Here is a 19,478-nt window from a genome sequence, read left to right as displayed (position 1 = left end):
ACATTTCATACAAACCAAATTTATAAAGTGTTATTTTCATTTAACAGGTTATTTATATACAATTTGCAACAAATAAGATATGAAAAGAACTAATAGAGTAGTTTATTTTACCTTTCTTGCTAAAAATAATTAAGTTAATTATCTACATGGTCCACAGATTTTGCTATAGGAGCACATCCCTGTTATTTAAGTGCGTAAAAATAATGGAATTTTTTCTCACAGTATTATAGATCTAACCAAAAAAGCTAAGAAAAGTTCTCTTTGCTAAGAAGTCATATGCTAGTTCATTGAATGATATACCAGTTAAAGTCGCAAATAATCTCTTTGGTTCATTAGTTAAACCTATAGCTTTATATAATTCAAAAGTAACATTTTTGGATTCCTATATAACATATTTTAGAGCCAAAAAGAGAGCAAATAATTCAGAAAAACAATTGGACCCTTTTTATTTCATTGATAAAACACGTTTAGAAAAGTAACACCTACAGTTTTGTAAATATACACTGGGTGTTAGAAAAACTTCATCAAATTTAGGTGCAAGAGCTGATTTGGGGAGACTTCCTCTGGAACTAAATATTAAATTTCAATCTATATTGTATCTTTAATATTAGATTATATTCTGATGACATTAATCCTATTGTGAAAGAATCCTTTGTTTGGTCTAAAAACCTTTGAACAAATAAGTTGCCTCATTTTTTTATTTTTTCGAACCGACGCTTTTTCATTACGTCGTCTGTATAAAACATCATCTTATGTCATATGAATGTCGCCTCACCATGGGTTTTCAAAGGTTGGGAGGTCGCCGAAAGAGAAACTTCGGAAGTGTTTAAATCCATGATTCCAATTGCTTATTGTTACTGTGTAAAAAAACTAGGCATATGCATACAAGCCATAAAGAAATGTGAAGTGAAACGACATTTTAAAATTCCACCGAACTGATTTTAACAACTATCTCAGAACTATCTTAATGAAAAAGCGTCGGTTCGAAAAAAATTTTAAAAAATGAGGCAACTAATTTGTTCAAATCTAAAATTGTGGAGAGGGTTGCACTAATGTCTAAAACTAGAAAATGCTAATGTTTGTTTATCGGTCAGGAAATTGGTCAGATCATAGGTTAGACGACATGAAGAAATCTTGGTATTTTGAATTTCTAACTTTGGTGACATGAATGATGTAACATAAGCCCATTATCAACTATGGACATCTCGTAGTGTAAACTAAATTCGTTGTGGTGCATTATTATTTAAGATTTACTGTTGTAAATTAGATATTTCTAAAATGATACTGTCTAGCGTTGATCTTGCCACAACTTTTATCTTCCAAGAAATTTATGACCAAGAATCAAGCGTAATCTTGACAGTGATCAACAGACGCCGTGGTGAACACACGATGACTTCTCTGGGGAAATTGACTCAAAACTTGACCCATGTCTTGAAAAACTTAAATACGACTTCATGTATTTCTGCTACAGGTTTATCCAACCAACAGAAGAGGTCAATTTTACAGCTAATCCTACTAACGCCTAAATTTTTCTGATAAACAAACACAGGTTAAAGTCCAAATATCAGTATCGCACATGAAACAAAAAATCCGCAAAAAAATAACATTGATCGAACATAAAATGTTTATAAAGATATGATGAAGGAGGTCAACATTTACATGGTATTTTACTATTCTTTTAAGATATAAAATAACTGTACAATTGTAAAACTTTTCACTTAGGCCACCAAATTTTTGTTTTACATAAGACTTGTATAACAAAAATAATCAGATAATTTCACACAAAGGTGTCATTGGTAGCTTTGGTTTTTATGCCCCTGTCATGGGCAATGGAGGCAGTGTTACCCTTGACTCTCTGTCTTTACGTCTGTCCCGTTTTTCGTTTCACAGATAGTGTTGGAATTTGGGCAGTGAGTCACTTACCGTTCTTGAGTTATACCCTTTTATAAGTTGGAAAATTGTAAATTTTTTCATTCCACTTTCTAACTTAAATTAACCTCATCCAAACAAATTTTATGACACTCATACACTATGCTAAAAACTACAAAACACGCAGACAAAGTTCGAATTTTAGCAGTGAGTCATTTAGAGTTATGCCCCTTTTTAACTTGGAAAATTGCAAGGCTTGAGTGGGGGTGTTCTTGTCCTCAAACACGTTCTTCTTTTCTTCAGTAATACATCAAAGAATACTTGTTGTTGCATATGAGTGGAATTTACCAAAATTTACATTGTAGTTATCTTGTAAATGCCAAAGAATAACATATAAATCTGACAATATGTGCATGTATAATACAAAAAAAAGTAATTGAAATAAACATAATTTACATAATTTAGCATCTGGATTGAACTGATTATTAAAGAATATTTTGAAACCTGGTCCTTGTATGAGTTTGTGTAATTTTCGAACGATCCCATTTTGTGGAATGTGAATTTCAATAATTAAATTCACTGACTTCTGTCATCTGAATTTCCATTAGAAGTATCCACTATGGCTAAAATGCAACAAATTCTTAACAGAATGCAACAAAATTCACTAAAAACGTAACATATCTGTTTATTTTACAACCAAACATAGAGAAAACGGCAAACTTCCGGAAGAAATGTGTATAACACTGGAATCCAACTCGGTGAACACACAATCTTTTTCCGGATTTTGACAATCCAAAAAAAAGTGCCGACCTACCGACCCTATTTTTCTTTAGGATGTAACTAGAACCACACATATACTTTTATTTGGCCTTATATATGAAGAAGAAAAACAGAAATTAGAAAAAATTAAGGACCACCAAATATTTTAAAAGACCAGCAAAAGTTGACATCCTGTCGGTCCTTGGTCTAACCAAAAAATGCAATTTTGCAAAGTCTGGTTTGATGATTGCATATTATTGTTTAGTCTCTTTTAATTGAATAATTCTCTGAGTATTTTTTCTACTGATTTAGTACATGTATCTAGCTGGTTTAATATTTCCAGCTTACAATGCGATTTGACATTTAATTTACATTTAAAAATTTCATGCCAAGAAAGATAACTCAATTTTTCTCACTTAAAAATTTCAGGTTTAGTCTGGTGACCATAAAAAAACATATTTTTATGTTGTATGATTGCCAATGAAACATCTATTGACCGAAGTCCAAATGATGTGGATGTAAGCAACTGTAGGTCACTGTACGTCCTTTCAGCTATGAGCAAAACCCATACTGTATAGTAAGTCTGCTTGACATGACAAAATGTGAAACAATTAAAAAGAGAAATCAAATGTCTGATTTGTGAAAAGACAAATAAAACAGCAACAATAAATATATTCGGCCATCAAAATAAGTAAAAAGTTCTTGCCAGCATTGTGTTTTGAAAGAACTATAACTTTTTTTAATACTGAATCTTAACTCTCATGATGAAAAATGATTATATACTTTTTCAGATGGACTGGAAATTTATCTCGTCCAGAAATTGCCCAGGCTGATAACATGATGGCCGTTGGGAACAGAAGAATATTTTCGGAAGAACATGACATGTTCAGAGAAAATGTCAGACGATTTTTTCAGGAAGAAGTGCTTCCTCATCACTCAAAGTGAGATTTTACATTTACATGTTCAGTGAAGATGGTGAATAAATGAGATGTAACATATATTGTAGAAACATTGATTTCTGTGAAGTTAAAATTTAAAGTTTATTCCATGATATGATAGAGACAGCAAGTCAACATATCAGTAAGCTAGACCCAATTAGAAGTCAACAATTTGGGTTTCTAACAGGGTTTTTAGAAGGGTATGGCGCCCTGCCTCTTCCTTTAATATTTTTTAATGTCCTGCCATATTTTAATTTGGGTACTGCTATTCAGAAAACCTGAACATTTTTTTTCCATTTTAATTGCTATCTTTCAATCTTTGTTATAATTGTCACAAATCTTTTTGAAAGGACCAAGTACAACATAATTATGTTAATTATTGAATGGAATAATTACAAAACACCTGTGTACCTATGGGAATTAAAAATGTATTCAATTTAAAGGGAAATACGACTATCATTTGAGTGATTACAGTTTACAAGTTGAGTAACAAAAAGCACTGATAGGGTTCTAGACAGGCACAGTTATATGGCAGTTGTGTTTTACTAAGCCTGCTTTTTTTATCTTGATATGTGGAAAACCAACGTGTGCATATAAGAACTAACAGTAAAAGTCAAAATTCTTAAAATATTTGTATAACAGGTCATGTAAGCACATGTACGAAATAGAAAATAGTTAATAGCACCATACCAAAGAATGCTTGCAGTTACTGAAGGCAAATTCATAATACTTAATAGCACCATACCAAAGAATTCTTGCAGCTACTGGAGGCAAATTCATAATACTTAATAGCACCATACCAAAGAGTACTTGTGGTTACTGAAGGCTAATTCATAATAGCACCATACCAAAGAACGCTTGCAGTTACTGGAGGCAAATTCATAATACTTAATAGCAACATACCAAAGAATACTTTTGGTTACTGAAGGCTAATTCATAATAGCACCATACCAAAGAACGCTTGCGGTTACTGGAGTCAAATTCATAATACTTAATAGCAACATACCAAAGAATGCTTGCAGTTAGTGGAGGCAAATTCATAATACTTTATAGCACCATACCAAAGAATACTTGTGGTTACTGAAGGCTAATTCATAATACATTTTGTACTTGATAGCACCATAACAAAGAGTGCTTGTGGTTACTGGAGGCAAATTCATAATGCTTGATAGCACCATACCAAAGAATGCTTGTGGATACTGGAGGCTTATTCATAATACTTGATAGCACCGTACCAAAGAATACTTGTGGTAACTGAAGGCTAATTCATAATACATTTTGTACTTGATAGCACCATACCAAAGAATACTTGTGGTAACTGAAGGCTAATTCATAATACATTTTGTACTTGATAGCACCATACCAAAGAATGCTTGCGGTTACTGGAGGCTTATTCATAATACTTGATAGCACCATACCAAAGAATGCTTGTGGTTACTGGAGGCTTATTCATAATACTTGATAGCACCATACCAAAGAATGCTTGTGGTTACTGGAGGCTTATTCATAATACTTGATAGCACCATACCAAAGAATGCTTGTGGTTATTGAAGGCTAATTCACAATACTTGATTTGATGAATTAGAGACACTTTAATATCTTCCATGGTATTTCTAAAGAGATATCATACCATCAGTCATTGGTATCTGAGCTATTGGGAATTCTTTTCAGGGATGTAATCCATTACTAAGGACATTATTTTGTACTTTGAAAATTACAGGTTTTTAAGATAACTTTATTTTTCATGCTGTGATTTGTAGGACTTATGCCAATTAAAATTAATTGATAGATTTTCATCCCAGCCCTCCCCGATTTTATTTGTTTTCAAAATGTTAAGATTTCCGGATTTTGTTCATTTCAGTTAACGATAGCCGCCAATAATTTCGTTTCATTCAAAACTTCTGGTTTTCGTTTTTCTTCGAGTTATTGAACCAAGTAAGTCGACATATTCTGCTGCTCTTTGATGACAACATTATCTTTCGAGAATAGAGATTCATTACGGGAAGGGCATTAAATATTAGGGTTACAGGTAATTTGCGGAGTCAAAGAACGCAAATCACAGTATGTCACAAATTTCAGTGATTAGAAAACCATGGATTTTTTTATTTATACAATGACTTTTTGTTAGGAAATTTGGACTGTGATTGATATCCAAAAGCACATGAATTGTGGAACACATTGGAACAAAAAACATGTCAGACTGGAATAAAGAAATTGACACACGCACAAACTTGTTCAATGTATGACCGTATATATTGAGTACAAAAAGTCTACCAACGTACGAAATGTAGTTTACTGAGCAAGCCCTTAGATTTTCCCCAAGGCTGTCGTTTTTTGTTGACAAACAGCAAATACCCTCTGTCCCCAGCCGCTCACTCAATAGAGTAATTGAACAACTTCTTTTTGGTTCATGTTTTACATTGTAATTATATTTGCACCTTGCATAAGAATCTTAAAAGCATCAACCTAAGTATTTTTCAACACAGTTTGAGTTTTCATTTCACTCTGTAGTGTACTCATAAGTTTCTTATTGACATTGCATATGAAGAACACTCTACAAAAGGGTTTCAGAGGAAATAAAAATTGAAAAATAAAATCCTCCCACCCACCCCATTTTTTTCAAAAATCTGGATGAAAATCTAATTAATTTTAGTTGGCCTTTTAATAATTGTGTTTATCTTTATTCAGATGGGAAAAAGAAGGACAACTCAGCAGAGAGGTTAGTATAGGAATATAAAGTTTATAAAAACAAACACATTGTCAGACTTGGCACAGTTATATGTCCTGAAAAATATAATTGAAATACCCTTGAATTTAATTCCAATTAGATTATGGATAACACTTTTATTTTACCCCGCCACCCATAATTTTATTTTCTTATGTAAGAGAATTGTAATTGTTTCCTGTCCACCTCTATTACCCAGTGAAAAGAAATATCAGGTGGTGTCTAAGGCTCCCATACATTTCTTCCTGGAATAGTCCTTAGTTGTAAACTAGTTAACCATGAGAAACAATTTCAAAAAGATTGATGAATTGTTCTTTTATTGACACAGATTACCAATACAGATTAGTTAAACAAACCTCAATTGTTTACCTCCCAGTTAATAACATGCCTGTCTTTATAAAATAAAAATGCTGGAAAATATTATCTTGAAAAAATGTCAAAATTTTGTTTTCTCTCAATTCATTTTTGACTGTTGATTAGGTTTGGGAGAAAGCTGGAGCAAATGGATTACTAGGAGTGAACACACCTGAAAAGTTTGGTGGTGTTGGTGGAGATCTTCTGTCAACAGCAATCACATGGGAGGAACAGTAAGTCATCAATCATACAACATTATGGAGTAGGGTAGACATGACAGGTCAATACTCATGTTGTTTCATACTTTTCAATCAATCATACAACATTATGGAGTAGGGTAGATATGAAAGGTCAATACTCATGTTGTTTCATACTTTTCCATCAATCATACAACATGATGGAGTTGGGTAGACATGACAGGCCAATACTCATGTTGTTTCATACTTTTCCATTAATCATACAACATTATGGAGTAGGGTAGATATGACAGGCCAATACTCATGTTGTTTCATACTTTTCCATCAATCATACAACATTATGGAGTAGGGTAGATATGAAAGGTCAATACTCATGTTGTTTCATACTTTTCCATCAATCATACAACATGATGGAGTTGGGTAGACATGACAGGCCATTACTCATGTTGTTTCATACTTTTCCATTAATCATACAACATTATGGAGTAGGGTAGGTATGACAGGCCAATACTCATGTTGTTTCATACTTTTCCATCAATCATACAACATAATGGAGTAGGGTAGATATGACAGGGCAATACTCATGTTGTTTCATACTTTTCCATCAATCATACAACATTATGGAGTAGGGTAGATATGACAGGCCAATACTCATGTTGTTTCATACTTTTCCATCAATCATACAACATAATGGAGTAGGGTAGATATGACAGGCCAATACTCATGTTGTTTCATACTTTTCCATCAATCATACAACATTATGGAGTAGGGTAGATATGACAGGCCAATACTCATGTTGTTTCATACTTTTCCATCAATCATACAATATTATGGAGTTGGGTAGATATGACAGGCTAATACTCATGTTGTTTCATACTTTTCCATCAATCATACAACATTATGGAGTAGGGTAGATATGACAGGTCAATACTCATGTTGTTTCATACTTTTCCATCAATCATACATCATTATGGAGTAGGGTAGATATGACAGGTCAATACTCATGTTGTTTCATACTTTTCCATCAATCATACAATTTTATGGAGTTGGGTAGATATGACAGGCCAATACTCATGTTGTTTCATACTTTTCCATCAATCATACAACATTATGGAGTAGGGTAGATATGACAGGGTAATACTCATGTTGTTTTATACTTTTCCATCAAATTTTCTGCCTCTCTTGATTCATTTATTTTCGTGGGTACCAGTTTTCGTGCATAGTGGAAAATTGTATTTTCGTCAATATTTGATTTTGTGGTTTTGCAAAAGTTTGCATATTAGCCTTTAGAAAATTTGTACTTCATTGAACATTTCAATTTGTGGTTGACTTATACCCACAAAATCCACGAATAATAATGAATTCACTGTATCTTTTCCACAATACAAAAGAAAAATGAAAAGATGTAGGGTATATTAACGTCAGAAAAAATTGTGTAATATATAATTATAAAACAAATAACATAAGCTACCTCATGGTCTTGTGCAATGGACAAAAGAGATTTCACATTAAATCAATAGCTTTAAAACACCCTTTAAAATGAAGGTCAAAAGATTTTGTAAACATGGCAGAAAAGGTATCAATTATCATAATACCAATAAGAGCTATTCCATTAAAATAAATATGGGAGGGCATGAAGGGACTTCTAAAATGCCCTTACAACCAACATGCTTTTCCTTGAGTAACTTTGCATGGACCTACAACCATAAATGACCCAAGACACATGTTTAAAAATAAAACTTCCTTTCCCAACCTTCCACAATCATTTTAATGAATGACCTAAGTAAAATATTTAAGTTCCAAAACAAATGCTGTTAATTGTGAAATACACAATGATAAATGAATGCATTCAATTTCATTGATATGAAAACAAAATTATGAGATTAATTATTGGAATTTAAAATGATGGTATAGTAGAATATTGGAATTGTAAGAAAAATGATAATTTAAATGCCATCTCATCACATTGTTTGCACTATTTTAAACCTTTTTTTTTAACACTAAATATTTAATCAGATTTGCACAATTAAATGGTGGCCTGAAGACAAGATACCCTATTTACAACATAAAATGAATATTAATGGTACAACCAAATAAAAAAGTCTCTTATTCAAGAAAGGGCCAATTTTTTAGTCCCTAAATCGAAAAATAAGGAGATGAGAATACTGAGAGTTCATGAACTCATTCTACTGTTAAAGATAATGACTTAAATCATATTGTAATGTTGCTGAAATAATATATATTTATCTGTTTGCAGGATGTATGTAAATTGTTCAGGACCTGGTTTTACACTTCATTCTGATATTGTTATGCCCTATATAACGCATTACGGAACACCAGAACAAGTAGAAAAGTTCATACCCAGAATGGTAGCTGGAACATGTATCGGTGCCATAGCTATGTCAGAGCCAGGTGCAGGAAGGTAAATCTTAAAACATCAGAATTTGTCAAATATCCTACAACAAAATTAAAGCTGACAATATTACATCTACACCTTTGCAATTTTAAGAAGAGCTGCACTAAGTTGTGCATCATGCACTATAAGATATATTCAAAATGTTACAGGATTAGACATTACCAATTTCTGTTATTATGAAGGAACCTGGTTCAATGGTCAAAATGTCTGAAAAAACACTTGTTGGATCCATAAAATTAAAATATGACTGGATAGTATGTTGACAAATTTAATTTTTGATTGTCCAGAGAAATTATTTGGTCCAGTAATAAAAAGTCTCCACTGATCTAAACGTACAATGAAGCATCAAAACACCTAAAGCACTTAGAACTGAAATAACAAGTTTTTTTTCTATTTTTCAGTGATCTTCAAGGTATCAGGACAAATGCTAAGCAGGATGGTGATGATTGGATACTAAATGGCAGTAAAGTATTTATAACTAATGGTTGGATGGCAGATGTGGTTATAGTTGTAGCTATCACTAATCCCACAGCCAAATCTGCTGCACACGGAATCAGTCTGTTTTTGGTCGAGGAAGGCATGAAAGGATTTGTTAAAGGAAGAAAGCTGGAGAAGATTGGTTTTAAAGCTCAGGTATAAAAACTTAACTGTATGAAAATAAGGAGATGTAGTATGATTGCTCATGGGATAATAATCCACCAAAGTCCAAATGACATGGATGTTAGTAGGTATAGGTCACCAAACAACCTTCAACAATTAGCAAAACCCATACTGCATAGTCAGGTATAAAAGGCCCTGACATGACAAAATTTTGAACAGTTAAAACATGAAAAAAACCAATGACCTGAATAATAACAAAACAAATAATGATAAACAAATATGACAGACGCCAATGCACAACAATCACCTAATTAAAGGCTCCTGACTTAGGCAGGCAAATAAAGATTGTGGTGGGTTTAAACATGTTTGGGAACACTCAACCCTCCCCCTTACCTCGGACAGTGGTGTAAAAGCACTACATAAGAACAAATTAAATTGATTGAATTATTGGTGCACATAATGAAAAAACGAATTAAACTTTGCTACAAGAACTTGACTGATGGGATCAGTGCTTTTGTATATCAGATATAAAAAAAAGTTAATGTAATTAAAACCTTACAGATATTTATTTTATTAGAGTAAAAAGAGGACAGAAGAAAGTGTATGATAAAACTCTTTTGATTTCTTAAAACTAGGACACTGCTGAGTTATTTTTTGAAGATATCCGATTACCAAAATCAGCCTTACTTGGAGAAGCAAACAAAGGCTTCTACTACCTCATGCAAGAATTACCTCAGGAAAGACTTCTTATTGGTGCTATGGGACTGGCTTCGTGTGAATTTATGTTTGAAGAAACAAGAAATTATGTCAAAACAAGGAAGGCTTTTGGTAAAACATTGAGTCACTTACAGGTAAGAGAGTTCAAGGGAGATAATACCTAATTTAAACTTATTATTTCCCTTTGATGTCAACTGTACCCTGGAAAACTTGACTTTATCTCTTTATTTTGCAATATTTTGATATTACGGTTCTAATTGAATAATAGATTTGAAAAAAACAAAATTATGTTGACCTTTTATGGTTGATTGTTCAAGTTTTCTGTTTGGAGAATATTTAATTTTTGGAAATCTAACTTTTCGACAATAGAAAAATACTGTAAACTTATTTTAAGTTTCAATGAAGTAGACTTGGAGTTGATAATAGATCACACCACCTTAATGTCTATGGATTGCATAGGTATTTAGGTTATTTCAGATTGTTTAATAACCTTCTCCTTTTTTTAAAACTGAAATAAATGATTTAAAAAAATGTCTATATGAATTACATACGTCGATTTGAATTGTTGCTGTAAATCTGTGGCATGCTGAAATATTTCAGCCACAGTTTTTTACTTTTATACCTATTTATTTGAATTATGATTACGATTCTGTATCAATTTTTATTAGATTTACATTGTTGAAAGCAGAAAATTTTAATCTTGAGATTTTCTCATAATCTGGGAATTCTTTATTCAAAACTTTTCAGTTAAAGATTTTTAAGAAATTTGATATAAACCCATTCCTTCTATGCTACAGTTGCATGGAAAGTTAGAAAATAACAGTTGTAGTCAATTATTAATATTTTCAGGAATTTAGCCATAATATCTATTACAACTGATTATACAAGTTTTAGTGCAATTTTGACAGAAATCCATTGAATTAAGATGTCTCATTTTTTTAGCGATTTTCTTTCAGAATTAGGTTTAGTTAAAAAAAAAAAAAGTCAGTCCAAAATGCACAGAAAATTCTGAAAAGCATAAAATCATTTTATTGTGACCTGGTAGTTTTGTTTATTATAAATACTTAATGAAATAGGCATTCAGCAGAGAATTCTGTATACAAAATATTTTTGATCATGCCAGTTTCCTTGATAGCCAAAAAAACCTATTGACCAACTGACCATTTTTTCAAAACATATATTACAAAAACCTTATCTTTCTCTTTATCAGATTTAATAACAATTTATATATCATTTCAGACCATGCAACATAAACTAGCAGAGTTGAAGACAGAGATCAGTGTAGGAAGAGCCTTTATGGACAATTGTTTAGAGATACATAATGAAAAAGGACTGGATAATGTCATGGCTTCAATGGCTAAATATTGGTAAGACTCCATAGGAAACGGATGCTGAAAGGTTTCTTCTTGAACCTTGGTCCATTGAAGGTCTATTCTTATCAGAGATTACCACCTTAAACTATTGCTGAAAAGTTTCTGTGTGGAGACAGTATATTTATGCTCCAAATTATTCAGTGGATACTTTATTCTTGACTTATTGAAATTACCAGATAAGGGCATGCGTTATATTGGTCACCAATTTATTTTTGAGATAAATGAGGTTAATAGTGAAAAAATGAAAAATTGAATAAAGGATCAAGTTGATGGTGAATATTTATGGCAATGAAGTATGTAACGGTTCACAAGATAGCAATTTGTGGAGACCTTTTTTTAAATCAATACAGAAAATTATCTCCGGTAAAGTCCCTTTATTCTACATAGACTAGAAAAAATGACATATGTATTCTTTACTTTCTGTTTCATTTGCTGTGGTAGGAAGGTAAATTATCCAGTGAACAGAAAATTATCTCCCTTAGGTGTCTTATCTGGTGAAAGGCAAATTATCTCCCTTAATAGGTATCTTATCAGGTGATTATTACGGTAGAAAACAATAGTTTGATTCTTTCTAAAATTTGGGACCTTTTATCTCTTAGTATTTTATTCATTTAATACTGTAAGTCAACTAATTTTCAAAAGAAATTTATTTACCTGATTTTTGTAAGTACCATGTAGAAAAATTTCATGAATTAAAATTGTCCAAAATAAATACTAAAAATTCAGAAACTTTTGTGATGTTTTTAATTGGTTGGAAAATTGTGACGTGATAAGTTTCACAAAAAGAAAAATTTGCATTGTACATTTTGATAGCATTATTTGTATGCAACTTTGCCTTAAATCGCAGTAATTTATCGTTTTTTTTTGTCATTTTTCAAAACTCTCTATAATAATGGCACACAAAAATTTTCTGATTTTACAGAGTATTATCTTCTGAATGCATCAACTAAGATATAAATTTGCAAAAATAAATCATCTAAAATTTGTTTTAACAGTATATTGTGTTGTTTTAATTTCACGGCCTTTTAGGGAATTATTAATATGAACACTCTGATAATATATAATTTTACTATTTTAATAGGGCATCTGATTTACAAAATAGTGTGGCAACAAGATGTCTGCAGATGCATGGAGGCTGGGGCTATATGTGGGAGTATCCTATAGCAAGGGCCTTTGTTGATGCAAGAGTTCAACCAATCTATGGTGGTAGTAATGAAATTATGAAAGAACTTATAGCTAGAAGTATTGTTAGTAACTGAAGACAAAGAATTTGAAGTGTTGTGACAATCTTTAGGTCAATGACTTGCCAGGATAATTCATTACGATGATCTGCTACATACACTATTTCTAAACTTCCATAACATATATCCTTCGTACCAATTAATTAAAGAAAACTTTGAAGTAAAGAATAGTGTATTTGATTTGAAATAGACATAATTTTTGATTTTATAGAAAAATACAATTGATTTTGATATATAAGTTATTGGTATTCAGTATATTATACTGTTGATGGATTGTATGTTCTATGCCTACTAGTTTTGATAAAGAGGTTATGGCTACAATACCAGTAAATTTAATAAAAAAAAAAACTAGACATATTTAACTATTGAATGACAAACTTTACACCTAACTAGCTTATAAGATATTAGTGTTGAAACCTTGACAAGATATGTATATAAGCCAAAACACCTGTAAATTTTAATCAAGAAAGACACTTGGAAAACATATTTATGGCTTTTTGTTTAAAACTTTTTTTCATACCGAAATTGCATGCTAAATATAAAAATTTCCTCTATAAATAAGTACCATATTTATAAAGATTTATTATTTGTCACCATATGATATAATTAAGATAATTCAACCAATAGACTCAATACTGTGTGTACTAAGTAATTTTATATGATGGGAACAGTGTACTTGATTACTGATACTTATTATCAGAGTTATTAGTTTATTTATCCTAGAAAATTGTTACAAATTAATGTTTATATATCAGCATTCTGTGATAGTCATCGTCTATTTTCTACATGCATTTTACTTCACTTCGTAATATTTATATAGTGATTAAAAGTCAGACTCGTAATATTTAACCTTGTTATAAAAATTGCAGTGTTTGTTGAACAATTGTATTTTGAGAAGAAGAAGATAATTTATGTAAACTGTGTAACTATTCTTAAAAAGAAGATACAGAAAATTATGAAGTTTGTCTTGTTTTTTTGTTCTCGAACCAGGGCATATATGTTACTACAATGCATATGGGTATTGACGAAGGTGTAAACAACTGATGCATATTTTGAGCATTTATACATATTTAGAGCATTGATATTTAATATACCTTGCATTATCATCATGGATCTTAATTTTATTATGTTTAGTGACATAAAATTTGAAGTTATTGCATTAGTGTGCTTTTATAGTAGACCATTGATATTGTGTAAGTTATTGCATATGGGTCCGAGTATTTCAAGTCTGAAATGAAAAAGCTTATGATGGACCAATACATTGCTCATCTTGTAAACTTTAGATTTTACCCTCATGGTCATAATTCTTTGAATTTGACTTAATTACATTGGTCAAAATGACTTGTGATATTCTTTCCCATATAATTCATATAGTTATATAGTCTATCAAATTACTAAAGGTTCTTTTATATGCTCCCAAGAAAAATTTGAGTGGAGAATATAGACAATACATGTATAATAATTGTCAGTTTGTGTGAATGTTTGGAACAATATCTAGATAAAAACTTAAGCTTGGGTTTAATATGAACCTTATGATTGTTAAACAACAAACTACTTTAAATGAAATGCAGGGTCAAGTTTGATTTTCCCTGTTGTTTCAATTTCCTCTCCAGAGTTATTCCCCTTGCATTGTCTCAAATTGAAAAAAAACAACACAAAAAATCAAAAAACGGTTTCTTGTTGATAATACAGGACTTTAATGCAGCATTTCTACCTTCTTACTATCAAATGGTTTTATTTTGTATTTATTCATATAACATTATTAACAGTGTTATATAGTACAACTGTTCACAAATAAAGTGTGAAATAAATAGTCTCTTGGTAGCTTTGTGTAAGACCATATTAAATGTTCTACTTTTGCATAAAAACAAAAATGCAAATTAGTTCTTGATTTTAATATACTGCATTCATATAACTTATCTCTGACAGATGAACTACGGAAATCACAAACAAAATGAAAATCAGGGAATACAAAATTTTACAAACCTCAATGAACACCTTAGTATTTGTAAAATTTTCTTTAAAATAAAAACTTGCTTCTTTGAAATCTGTAGAAGTCAAATAGATAAAGTATGTACTCCTTTAGAAAGAAGCTGGGTGTGTTGGGAAAACGATTTGCAACAGAATTTTAGTTGGAGGGGTTTAAAAAAGAAATTCCAATAGGGGCAAAAATATTCAGTATGTCAGGATCTACCTATTTCCCATTTCCACAACATTATCAGATGACTGTTTTGCATATTTATCTCAAAAACTTGACATATACTAGTAGGTAGAAACTTTAAACAGTAAAAATTATCACCAATACAAGATGTACAAAAATTCCAATTTTACCTAAGCCATTGGATGACTCCTAATATGAGTAATTATCATTTTGTGACTTTTTTGACTCAACTTTGAAGTTTTTACCTATTATTTCAAAATCTAATAGATAGGTAGAAACTAAACAACAAAACTGATCAGCAAAACAGGAATTTGTTTGCAGGTGAGTAATTCATGTCCTTTTTTAAATTCACTGTCAAAGCTTCAATCCATGCAACTGCCTCGTCAAGCTATACCAAGAAAGAAACCAGAGGAATAAAGGGAATTAAATGTACCACATGCATATAATAGCGTGTAGATAGTTTTAATCATTTGAATTGTACCCTTTACTTATGATATAGATAGCACCAAATTAAAAAAGGAGAAAAAACAATAAATAAAATAAAAATATTATGCCATCAACAGCAAACTCTTAAAAAACCAAAATAAGCTGAAATAAAGATTGCTAAGGAAAATGTATGTATTCTATATCCAGGCAAGTCTGGTCAAAATAGGGACGTTAAATCCAATGCATTGTGAACAGAAAATCTCACACTTTCTGCACTATCAGGAAACACGTTTTCTCATTGTTAACTTATTAAAGACAGTGAAAGAACTACTAGTATTCAAACACTGTTTCATAAAAATTACCAACGTAGATATAAATATAAAATCTGATTACGTTTGGTGGTGGTGTTTTACGACAGAAGTCGGCGTTCCTATAGAGAGTGCTGCGATTCTTTTCTCATCGACATGTGCATGCCTTCATTCATAAGAGGCAGACATCATAGTTCATCCAGGTATAATCTATCCATGCATTTATACAAAACCCCTAAATAAAGAAGGTTACAAGACATGACTGATCTTAAACCTAAATATCACCAAAATCTGCCGAACATATATTTAGAGGTGATCGTGATTCTGTCATTAATTTTTGTTTTGGTCAGGCTTGTCTTAATTTAAAAACGGCAGATTTACTTAAAAAAAAGCTACATTCTAATGTTTAGTACCATTATTTCATGAATATTTCACACATCTGAATTCTTCATAAACATAGTCGAAATTCTTGAATTCTTCATAAACATAGCCGAAATTCCTGAATTCTTCATAAACATAGCCGAAATTCTAGTCTGTAAATGTGTGAACATTTCTTTTTGTCAATATGAATAATTGAATACGACAGCAAATATATAGTCTTTCATGATATCTGGTTAAATTTTGTTTATCTCATATCTTTACTGGGACACCTAGAATAATTCTGCTTAGCATATTGCAAGACAAAATTTGTGCTCCTGTCTAATATGCCCTCCTATCCCAGTTACAGTCGAAATTCTTCCATATCTCATGGTCGGCCCACTCAGCAGAACCTATCTTTTTAATTATTATTATTCTCGTCTTGAATATGCATGAAATATTTGTCACTTGACCTGAAGCAAACAGCTCCGTCGGTTTTTCCATTGAACCACCCATGCCTAATCCGCATTGCCCGATCTTTGAATAGCATTCAAGCCTTGACTCCCAAGTCTTAAATTGTGTGAAATAAGGGCCACGCTACGCCACTAAAGTTATAGCGGTTGTGGATGCCATTTTGTCTTGCCAGCCACAAAGGTCGTGAGAGGCGAGATATAATTATGTACGCAAATTCACTTTGATATTCCAAAAAGCGGGCATAGCTATAAAGGCATCTGAATAAACAGAAGCAAATTTTCAGTCAAGATGATTGATTTTTGTTTGCTTGATATCCAATGACAAACATTTCATAATATTGGAACTATAACAAATTAACAATCAATCCAATAGGTTGGTTCTGCAAAGTGTAGAGTCGAAGGGCAGGAATTTCTACTGCGACTGGCGTGAGGGAATGTTGGAAAGGCGTAAATCGAAATCCACTTCCACACGGCCACCAACGGACCCCTCAAAGAATTGCTGCAACGGTTCTTGAACATGCAGAGAGCGTGGCACTCAGCCTACATGAGGCATAGGATATAGCCTCCTCAATCAGATCGGACAAAACCCTTGAGGCTTATGCATTGAATAAAGAAACATTATAGTAGTTTACCATATGGAGGTATACTTAATATGGCAACTTTTTCCAAATTTTGAAACTCCCCTCTATTTTTTTTCCCATTTTTTAGGAGAGGGGCGTTGCAAAATTTTGAAGCATTTAGAAAAACTTGCCATATTTACTGCTTCTTGGTCGACTTCCCCTGACTTAGAGTAAGAACATTGCCAAGGATTAAGGTGCCGTTTTAGCTGTGTTGACTGACCAAATACGAAGTCGTAATGTTAAATTAGTTTCCCTGTATTTAGAGATGTCATAAATCTTATTGGTAAGTTCTGTAAATTTGCTTGACATGAATGGAAGACGGGAATGTATGTCTGATAGGGGTAACATTTTAGCTTTGAACATGCCACCTATGGACCCCTCAAAAGTTGTTGCAAGAGGGTTTTTTTAACACACTGTGAGCGTGACACTCTCACTAAACGTTTCTCGATTATTTATCTTCCTGGAAAAAAATGATCACTTGATTCCCAAAATGATATCGATGCCACATTTATTTCCCTCTTGTATAAAGCCAGTAGAATTTACTTGGTATGGACAATTTTGATAGACAAGTAGGAAAAGGGAGAAGCAAAAATAATCTGTATGATAGAGTCATAATTGTGCACGAATCGTGAAATTTTAGGAAATTTATATTTTTCGTTGACAATATCATCGGCGCTTAACCATGTTAACGTCAGTCAAGTGACTATAACTTTGTGCACATTCAGGACGAGAGTAGATAGGTTCTTCAGACTGGGCTGACGATATGATGTATGGCAGAAATTTCGACCACAACCGGGATAGAAGGGCATGTTAAACAGGGACAGAAATGTTGTCTTAAAGCAGGCCACTTTCAGACTCCTAGGAGTTGTTACAAGAGTTTACTTACGTGCAGAGAACGTGTCTGTCTGTCTACACAAGGCATCGGATTAAAATCGGCAAAATTTGTCGATAAGCATATCTGCTTTAAGATAGTATTTGTAACATTTTACTTTCTACCTTACAAACAGCTGCAGCCTATAGAAATGTATGTCAGTGGTGTGATTATCTTCATTTAAAAAAAATGAAAATGTCTGTATATCGGATAGGGGCAAAATTGTAGCTAGCAACATAACACCTATGGACCCCCTCTAAGAGTTTTTGCAAGAGATTTTTAACGTACTGAGAGCGTAGCACTCTCACTTCACGTTGATATTTATGGAAAAAGTATGATTCCTAAAATCGGCAGTTCAAAAATGATGAAAACAACTATTTCCTCTTGTATAGCGGCGATAGAATTTACTTGGTAGGGGCAATAACTTTATTTTGAAAGAAAGACGGTGTCAATCGGTAGATCCATTAAGGAAGCAAAAGTGCTTTCCGATTTTCTTTTGCAAAACCTTTGTTAAAAAAGAAAAATTTCGATGTTTCGAAAAATTCCACAATTTTTTGCACATGCAATTATGACTCCATAAAATTTTACATTAGTTTTAGAAAAGACACATCATACACTTATGATATCAAAGTTCTCTGCTTTAAGATAGCATATGGGTAAAAAATAAAAATCACATTATTTCTTCTTATGCTTTGAGATTTTTTTATTGTGCTATTGTCCAAACTATAATAAAAATTATATGAAGTCACCGAACGTGTTTTCAGGATACCGGTAGCGCTAAATAACATATTTTATAAAGATTCTACGTAAATTTAAAAGAATTATTATGTCACGGAATAGAATTTCCAAATAAAATACGAGAAATAGGCCCTTTGAAATACTTACAGAAAAATAAAAAGAAAAAAAATGAGACAATCGAAATTGTTTTCTATCTACATAACATAATGAATAAATGTTTTAGATCATTGAGGGATAGTGGGGTACGTCAATTTAATATGATAAATTCCATTTATTTGGTGGTTTTTATAATCGAAAGTATCGGCAATGGGGAAGCCCCCCTCCCAAAAACAAAC

At 32.0% G+C, this 19,478-nt stretch overlaps 1 protein-coding gene across 1 annotated transcript; it reads left to right on the top strand.

Annotated features, from left to right (window-relative positions):
- The first annotated feature begins 1,340 nt into the window (after positions 1 to 1,340).
- LOC127729286 (long-chain specific acyl-CoA dehydrogenase, mitochondrial-like) lies at positions 1,341 to 14,145 on the top strand. The gene is made up of 9 exons (XM_052237024.1): positions 1,341 to 1,493; positions 3,420 to 3,569; positions 6,255 to 6,285; positions 6,772 to 6,878; positions 9,100 to 9,264; positions 9,660 to 9,891; positions 10,494 to 10,709; positions 11,815 to 11,942; positions 13,030 to 14,145. The coding sequence occupies exons 1-9, from the start codon at positions 1,390 to 1,392 to the stop codon at positions 13,205 to 13,207; spliced, it is 1,311 nt and encodes a 436-aa protein (XP_052092984.1). The 5' UTR covers positions 1,341 to 1,389; the 3' UTR covers positions 13,208 to 14,145.
- The last annotated feature ends 5,333 nt before the right edge of the window (positions 14,146 to 19,478 follow it).

This window comes from Mytilus californianus, unplaced genomic scaffold (assembly GCF_021869535.1).
Source record: "Mytilus californianus isolate M0D057914Y unplaced genomic scaffold, xbMytCali1.0.p SCAF_2, whole genome shotgun sequence".
Taxonomy (NCBI): domain Eukaryota; kingdom Metazoa; phylum Mollusca; class Bivalvia; order Mytilida; family Mytilidae; genus Mytilus; species Mytilus californianus.
The sequence above is the reverse complement of the archived record's forward strand: the minus strand, read 5'-3'. Positions and strand labels throughout refer to the sequence as shown.

Excerpts from the sequence above, each read along its gene's own strand:
- LOC127729286 (XM_052237024.1), top strand. The coding sequence starts at position 1,390 with ATGACTTCTCTGGGGAAATTGACTCAAAACTTGACCCATGTCTTGAAA. Across the intron at positions 3,570-6,254 it reads GTGCTTCCTCATCACTCAAA|ATGGGAAAAAGAAGGACAAC; the intron begins GTGAGATTTTAC and ends ATCTTTATTCAG. Across the intron at positions 9,265-9,659 it reads TCAGAGCCAGGTGCAGGAAG|TGATCTTCAAGGTATCAGGA; the intron begins GTAAATCTTAAA and ends TCTATTTTTCAG.